This window comes from Cervus canadensis, chromosome 28 (assembly GCF_019320065.1).
Source record: "Cervus canadensis isolate Bull #8, Minnesota chromosome 28, ASM1932006v1, whole genome shotgun sequence".
Lineage (NCBI taxonomy): Eukaryota > Metazoa > Chordata > Mammalia > Artiodactyla > Cervidae > Cervus > Cervus canadensis.
The window spans coordinates 16635908-16644270 of NC_057413.1; the positions used below are offsets into that span (position 1 = coordinate 16635908).

Consider the following 8363-nt stretch of genomic DNA (forward strand, 5'->3'; position numbering starts at 1 on the left):
GTGGAGTAGACCAATTGGACTCGGGTTTGGAGGCCACTGACCCCATGGTGACCACGTGGGGCTAGCCTCTATTGTCCGGGCGTCCCCAGGCAAACAGAGGCAGCCAGATCGGAGGTCTCGAGAGAGACCGGGGGTTACTCAGCCGATTAGGACATCTCCAGCATGAGCTGAGAACCGGGAGGAGGCACACCTGCTGGATGAGGGCCCGATAACTGCGCACCGGTTATCTGGCCCTAGGAAGTGGTAGCCCAGGGTGGCGGGACCCAAAGCCAGAGGGACTTACCCCATCGTCTGCCGTCTGGGAGGTTGGTCCATGGCTGGGGCACGTATGGCCACGGTGGTGGAGCTTGAGGGGCCCCGCACGGCATGAGCCGGGGCCCTCATCTCGAGCCCCACGTTGTGCGCCAAATGTAAGAACGCCTCGGCAAGACAAAGAGAGTGCCGGAGTATCAAGAGGCTTTTATTGGGCAATCGCTCCCGGGCAGAGCTCCCAGGCGCGAGCAGGGGGAAAGCGGGAGTCTGCAACCTGCGGGAAGCGGGGCAACACCTATATACCCTGGCGGCTGCGGACGTGGTGGGACCTTTCCATATACGGTTAGGGTCGGGCTCTAGGGTGCTGGTTGGACTTTCTGGTCTCGTGCCAGTTTTTGATTGGCCGGATTCTTGGCGCCTTTGTGTCCATCAGTCTGCCTGGCAACGGGCCATTGATTGGTGGATGTCTGTCCCTGGGACTTATCCAGGACTTTCCGGCGGGGGCTTCTCTGTCAGCATTTTCCTGCTGGTGCTTTCCCACCTGCGGTCAGCATGACCTTTCATTTGCAGTCAAAGACAAAATATCTTTTGCATTAAGCAGAGTCATCACAGCTCCTGATATGGTCCTGGTTACACACATGCAGGCCGAGAGCCCATAGGCATGTGTGATGTGACATCAGGAAGTGAACAGATGACTGTATTGGTGCCCAGTCACCTCCATCTGCTAATAATGGGACCCGGGAAAATTATTTGTCCTCTCCAAGTCATTGCATCTTCATTAACATAACTTGATGATCATAGTGAAGATGAAGGCTATCTCACAGGGTTACTGTGAAAGGCAAATTTTAAGATGTGTTAAAGTGTTTGGGAAAGTATCAAAGACATGCATGGGGTTATGAAGGTGAGTTAGCAGATCCAAGGTACAGTATCCTTTTTCTCTTAGTATTCTGTCTGTACTCAATAGTAGCGATCAGTCAGTCATGTGTTTACTCTTACCCCAGCGTGATGGTAAACCACACAGATCAACTGTACACTTCTTGTCATTTCCGTATCTGAAATTCAAGCACTGGTCAATGTAGAGTGAAAAAATAACACACTCCTAGAGGACCTGGCTGCTCAGAGTCTGCAGAGTCCCAACATTAAACTGTCTTAAAAGAAGAGCCTAAATACTCTGGCTCAGAATTAAGTTCCAAATGTTTGCAGAGCACAGAAGTACCTCTGGGAGCAATACAAAAATGCAGGGAGTAACCTACTTCTCCAACTATCTATCTGTGCAAATATCATCATCCATCTAAATTCACACAGAAGGCGCTCCTTCTTCCCCACCCCAGCTACTACAGCACCAACTCCTGCTCAGGGCACAGGGAAAGAGAAGGCTTCCCTCCACAGGATGGATTTGATAACCTCAGGTGACTAGATCATCTCAGAATGGCTCATGTTTTTATTTTAGCAGGGTCTTGCCTGCTCCTGCTGCTGGTCCTGTCAAATCTGCTCCTGTGCCAAGGCAACGTATGCCCGTCCTGCGGTCCTGACGTGTTTGGCGTCCCTCTGAAGTTACTTAGAACAACGTTTAGCCGTGTCTCCAGGCTGTCCCACGACATGCATAACCTTTCCACAAGAATGTACAATGAGTTTGTAAGTACTGTGGTGGTGGTGGTTTAGTTACTAAGTCGGTTCCGACTTCTGGGACCCCATGGACTGTAGCCCGCCAGGCTCCCAGAAGGTACCTTTGTGTAAGTGACTGGGCCATACTGTCCTTTCAACAAGAGGGCTGCATCAGCCAAACTTCAACTAACACACTCTCAAGGTTAAAGAGGCTGTCAGCTCATAAGATGTGGAAATTGAAGAAAGGACCAGTTTTGTGAAATCTGAAAGTTTCCTAGGAAGTGCAATAACTTTTTAAATTTCCTTACATTCATTTTCTTTTTTAAATTTCCAAAATAAATGATTTTGTATTTGTCAGCTAGGAATGCCATAAAAGAATACAACAGACTCAGGGAATAAACACCAGAAATTTATTTCCTCACAGCTCTGGGGGCTAGAAGTTCCAGATCAGGGCACCAGCAAGGTGAGGCTCTGCTGAGAACTCTTTCTTCCCAGGATGGCTTCTCCGTGCGTCCTCACACAGGGTGGGGGGTGGGGAAGAGAGACAGAGGAAAGGACACACAAACACAGAGACAGAAGAGAAAATTCTCTGGTGTTTCGCTTCATGGAGACACTAAACCTATTGGATGAGTGTTGTATCCTAACAGCTCATTTAACCTTAATGGGCTTTGCTGGTGGCTCAGATGGTGAATAATCTGCCCACAATGGGAGAGTCCTAGGTTCTATCCCTGTGTCTGGAAGACTCCCTGGAGAATGAAATGGCAAGCCACTATAGTATTCTTGCCTGAGAAATCCCATGGACAGAGGAGTCTGGAGGGCTATAGACCATGGCGTGTCAAAAAGTCAGAACCCTTTTCAAAACACAGTACTTTGACAATTCTGGCTCTAACACATGAATTTGAAGAACACACATTCAGTCCATAATACTATCTGACAGAAAGCACTTTTAGGTGGGACTGGGGAAAATGAAGCATGGTGATTTTCTGGTCCTTCAGTGTCTCTGTGGGCTTTCTTCTCCAGGCTCAGTGTAAATAGCCAATAAATGAGAACTGCTCTGCAGTGAACTGGGTGGATGGAACATGTTAAACAAAGCTGAATCCCATTCACAAAAATGAATACTGGTAGTTTTTTTAATGTTACAAATTATTGTTTTAAGATTTGCAGTGAATAGGTGTCCAGCTACAATAGAAGGGGAGTTTACAATTGGAAACAATTATTCTCTTTCTGATGAAGGTATTTGAAAGTTGTATGTTAATTTTTTTAGGTCATTCAAGGAGCACACAATAGAGCAGACAGCTAACAAAAGGTGGTGCTAAAGGTTTCTATTAAATTCATGTAGTTCTGTGTACTCACTAGTGTTTGTTTCATCCTCTATTTTTGACTGTCCATTTTTTTCCAACCTTTCCAAGTAATGTCATCAAATGTTCATAACTTCCGTTAAAGATTAGTTTTTCTCTATCAAAGTGTTAGTTAGATTTTTCTACTCTTATTTTTCTCAGTCCATTCGTTAGTATTTCCTATAACTTTATGCCATGTTTTTCTGTCGTACCATTTTGTCACTATAAACAATATTGTATTCTGCACCTGGGATGAACAGTAATCTTTTTGGTGAGCTGGCTCAGAGAGGTCAGTCATTACTGTATTACTCCTAATAAGGGAATATATTGGCTCTAACCCACAGTAAACTTGAGATTAAATGGTTAAATATAGGTGCATGCATGCATTCTAAGTCATATCAGTTGTGTCCAACTCTTTGCAACCCCACTGACTGTAGCCCAACAGGCTCCTCTGTCTATAGATTTGCCAGGCAAGAGTACAGGAGTGTGCCGCTGTACCCTCTTGCAAGGGATGCTCCTCACCAGGGATCCAACCTGAGTATTCTTATATCTCCTGCATTGGCAGGAATGTTCTTTACCACTACCGTCACCTGGGAGGCACCAAGTATCGGTACAAAAGTACTATATTTGGTTCAAATACTAAAAAATAGTTTAAAAAAAAGATAATGATAAAATAGAGAAGGGAAAAGTTTGAACTTAGGAAAGTTAGATGTAAAATCATTTTTATAGAGACAATATATAGAAAAAGTAAGAAAAGAATGACTTTCAAATTTTGTGATGCCTCCGCATTAAAAAATTACACATCTTTCAGACATGTTAATGTTCTGGTAATGGGCTCATCTACTGAATACCCAACAACCCTGACTAATTGCCTGATCCCTTTAGGAAGAAAAGTATCCCCAGATTAAATTAGAGTATATCAATGCCACCAATGACTGCCACACCAATTTCATCCATGCTCCTGGAAAAAGAGCAAAAGCCCAACAGATGAACGTGAGTATTTAACCTTGGTTTTTCACCAGATCTAATGTGAAATTAGGTAGCTTACCAGGCTTCAGATTATGAGAGGTAATGGAAACTGTCCATGAAGAATATGGTGGAGGAATTGTAAGCAGTTGAAGAGAAATCATATTATGCAGTTGATGAAGCATGAGGGAAATCAAGGGATAACTAAAGATCTGTAGTAGCAAAATAAACAACAGATCTATAAATTGTCCATGCAGACAAGTTTAGCTCAAGTAATGCATTAGACACAGGATTGCAGCTATTATTCTGCACAAAAACAGGAAATGAATGGGAACTTCCATGTGTAAAAAGAAGTTTGCAAAGGTCATGAATATGTAAGAAACACAACCCAATTTTGAGTACTCCCTGTTAGTAGTGACTTGTACATGGGAGTCCTACACCGCACCACTCAAGCCAGCGCGTCTGCCTTTCAAGGTTCTTCTGATTCTGCTTCTACTTCTCTGACACCTCCTTCATTCGTCACTCTCAATGACTCCTCCGTCACCTTTTATTTTTAATTTGTAAGTTTCTCCCACAAAGGCTTATATAACATTGCTTTGCTTCTCATGGCTGCAACAATTGGCTCTGTTCTGAGGACAACACAGTTTACATATCAAGCCTCAATGATTAATGACAACTCCATATTTTCACCATTATAATCTCTCCTTTCTGATTTCCTGCATTGTCCTTCATCCTAACATTATTTAAAATATTTTCACATGCATCCCCCCTTAAAATTCTATCTTTTCTCTACAACTATCTCAATGATACCAGCATTCTTTTCCTCTGTTAAGCTCATTAATAATGAGGATGATCAAGTAAAGGAAAAGTTCAAAAACAAGGAGGATGAGGGATTTTTCAATAAGCTTGAATTTAAAGTTTATTGAGAGTTACTACATGGCCATACATGTTACTAAGCACTTTATGTGCATTACTATATTTAATCTTACTCAGTTCTCTGTTCTTTACCACTAACACAGTTCATGACTGTAAAGAAATCAAGCATATTAACTAGAGATCTTCAGACCCCAGGATTTTCATGCTCAATTCTGTTAGTAGTAGTGAACCTGGGGGAAAAACCCTCCATTGTGGATCCCACGGATGCTGTTACTAAAGACAACGCTGTGCCGTTTTCTGCCTGGACACATGTCAACAAGACAGACTCTTCTGATACCAGCATGGGGGCAGGTGTTGGGATCAACAGAGGAAAGAAAGCCTGTTTAGGAATGGCATGTCTTCTTGATTGTCTCTTTGTTGTAACATTACAAAACAAATTACCAATCGAAAATCAATATGAATGACTCATCTGATTCATTAATATGAAAGAATCACTGGGTGATAATGATGTGGGCACAGGTAGAATGCCTCTTTCCTGGGTCAGGTACTGCAGGCACATACTGACTTGTCATAAAATACTTAGATTTCTATAATGCAAATAGACAAACATCAAAGAAGTCACTGAGTGGTTGGTAGAATTTCAGAGGAAAAAGAAAATTCATGTTATAAGTTAGAACTCATCAGAAGTATTAATTCCCAAAATAACCCTGTTTATTAATAATTCAGTGAAGTGTGAACTAATAGTTTACAGATTACAATTTTGCAACTTTTACTACCTTCAAAAATCTCTGCATACACATAGGAATAACCAAAAGTCTTTTAGGTCAGCTGCTCTGAGCAAAGATCACATGTAACCAAAACCATTGAATTATGATTATTTCAATGAGACTGTTTCTTATGTTTGCTTAGAATGAAGACCTTACTAAGTGGATACTCATGTTACAGTACCTCTGGACTACTCCTCTGGTTGATCCAGGCAATGGGAACCAGATTGAGAAAGACCTCACAGATACTATCAATACAAATGCTTTAGAGAATGCTAAAAAATCATTAAAACTTCAAAAAATCTTAGAGAGGCGATTCAGCCAGGTGAGCATCCTGCAGAGGGCTTTCTTGCTTTGTTCATGAATGAAAGAGTTGACTTCTGTAATGCATAAGGAGTTTTGAAATATTTCATTTTGTAAGAAAAAGATTCATGAATTCTATATGTTAGACTCCTACTACATAAAGCAGGAGCCTAGTCATTTAAAGTGATAGATTCCACTATAAGCAAATCAGAATTTCACTGCAATTTTTGACATGTGCAGCCTTTCCTCTATTGCACACGATTCCACCAAAAGCTTGCGTCTTCCTGGGCACAGGTGGTTGAAATATTTTCAAGAGTAAGAGAACTAGAGAACAGAATTTCCAAGCTCAGCATTTTCCTCAAAGTATCCCAGGACAACTGCTATTGAAGTTCCACTTGTCTTCTTTCTCTGTTCTCCTCAAATCAAAGGATGAGATTGGGAAGGAAGAAAAGAGAAAGTTAAAACTAAACTTGAGTTATGTTTCTACTTTTTAGATTCCTTACTGTTTTCTTATAGGCTCGCTCAAAAATCCATATGTAGAGAGTTTTACTTTTGCATGTGTTCCCCAAATCATAATTTGAGAATTACAAGGGACAAAGATAAGGAAATACTAATAAAAAGCATAAGAAATCATTATCTTTTGGGTATTCAGATTATTCGTCCAGTCAGGGAGAAGGTGTCCGAGTTTCGCATGTACTGGTCAGGATACCGAGACCTTGTGTCCAGCGATGAAGATGTACGTCATTCTGCACTTTATAACCTGTTCAAGTGCCTGCGAAGCGATTCACGTAAAGTTGTCATGTACAGCAAGATCTTGGCGTGCCGAATCAGCGACGAGTGCTAAATATACATCTATGGCATCCAGCTCGGAGATGGTGCTAATGATCTATCCCATAGCAAGCTTCTTTGAAATTTACAACTTTTACATGCATGCTCTGTGAAATGGGTCTCCTCTTAAAAAAATAAACACAGACTCTGTAGAGATTTCGAATCTAAGAGGACAATTTGTTAACATTTCTTATTTTCATTGAATTGAAAACCAAAAGAAAAGCCACCCCGACAATTAAGAGAATGAAGCTCCTATTAAAATTAGTCACATATAGCAGAAGCTGGCATTACAAAGAAGACCATTAAGAGATTATGTAAGAATCACAGAAAATTATTCTGGGTCAAGTTATGAGAATCAAAGTATCAGACAATTGTTCATGGTTCTGGTCATGCTACCAAGAAGACTGAATCCTCAGGATCCTTTATGAAAGCCAGCCGCAAACTGTCAGCCCACTGTCACAGTGTTACACCAGACAGGATCAGTGCCCCGCACCTTTGTACAAATAGCATGAGGTTTACTGAACTGTGTGAAGATTGTGAGGATGCTGTCTTAAACCTTCTGGGTTTTTCTAAAAAATATCACAGACTTATAAACAATGGAAATGGATTTCCACAGCGTGGTCATGCAGGGTCTTTTCTGGTTACACACTTCTTATTGTGTCCTCAAACGGGGAGAAGGGCTTGGGACCTCTGTGTGTCTCTGTGCATAAAAGCACTCATCTCATTGAGGAGGCTCCATCCTTATAATTCTATCACCTCAGAAAGGCACAACCTATGGATACCATAAGCATGGGAATCAGGATTTCATCATATGAAATCTCTGGGGGACACAACGTTTGAGACCATAGCAGATACAAACATGAACTGCCTCCATCCTCCTCCAGTGGCTGTCTTCACCCACACTCCACTGCATCCTCATTTTCTGCAACCTTGCAATGATTCCATACATTCTATCACTCTGGGTTTCACAAAGCCAGGTCATTCAAGTGTCAACTCCATCTCATATTCAGCCTATTCCTTGTTTCCCTCCCCCCTGCTGAGGCCCAGGGGACCTACCAGGAAGCATCTATGTATCCATTTCTGCAACGTTCCTTCTCTCTCCCTCTCGGGATCTTCATTCCTTAGGCCATGTTGGAACAGGGTAGATTGAAACGAGGTGGGAAAGTTCTGACATCACTGGCTTACGTGGTGCTCTTGTAGCCTTCTCTTGGTCCAGACGGACTGATCTGAAATTCCCCCTGACTGACAACTGTTTCTCTTGTGTGGTGTCCTTGTGATTATCCAGGACATTCACAAGTTGGGGATCCCCAACATCAGAGTTTCCTTTTTAATCAGGGGAAATATTCTGGTACCCACAGCTCGCCACCTGCAGTTGTCAGCACAGCCTCTCTTTTTCCCTCACTCTGCAAGCACCATCTGGAGAAAATAAGTA

At 42.2% G+C, this 8363-nt stretch overlaps 1 protein-coding gene across 1 annotated transcript; it reads left to right on the forward strand.

Moving 5' to 3' along the window:
- Positions 1-1680: 1680 nt before the first annotated feature.
- Positions 1681-6947, forward strand: LOC122429220 (placental prolactin-related protein 3-like). Its single transcript, XM_043449468.1, has 4 exons — positions 1681-1887; positions 4080-4187; positions 5946-6125; positions 6756-6947. The coding sequence occupies exons 1-4, from the start codon at positions 1681-1683 to the stop codon at positions 6945-6947; spliced, it is 687 nt and encodes a 228-aa protein (XP_043305403.1).
- The last annotated feature ends 1416 nt before the right edge of the window (positions 6948-8363 follow it).

Excerpts from the sequence above, each read along its gene's own strand:
- LOC122429220 (XM_043449468.1), top strand. The coding sequence starts at position 1,681 with ATGGCTCATGTTTTTATTTTAGCAGGGTCTTGCCTGCTCCTGCTGCTG. Across the intron at positions 4,188-5,945 it reads CAAAAGCCCAACAGATGAAC|AATGAAGACCTTACTAAGTG; the intron begins GTGAGTATTTAA and ends ATGTTTGCTTAG. Across the intron at positions 6,126-6,755 it reads TAGAGAGGCGATTCAGCCAG|ATTATTCGTCCAGTCAGGGA; the intron begins GTGAGCATCCTG and ends TTGGGTATTCAG.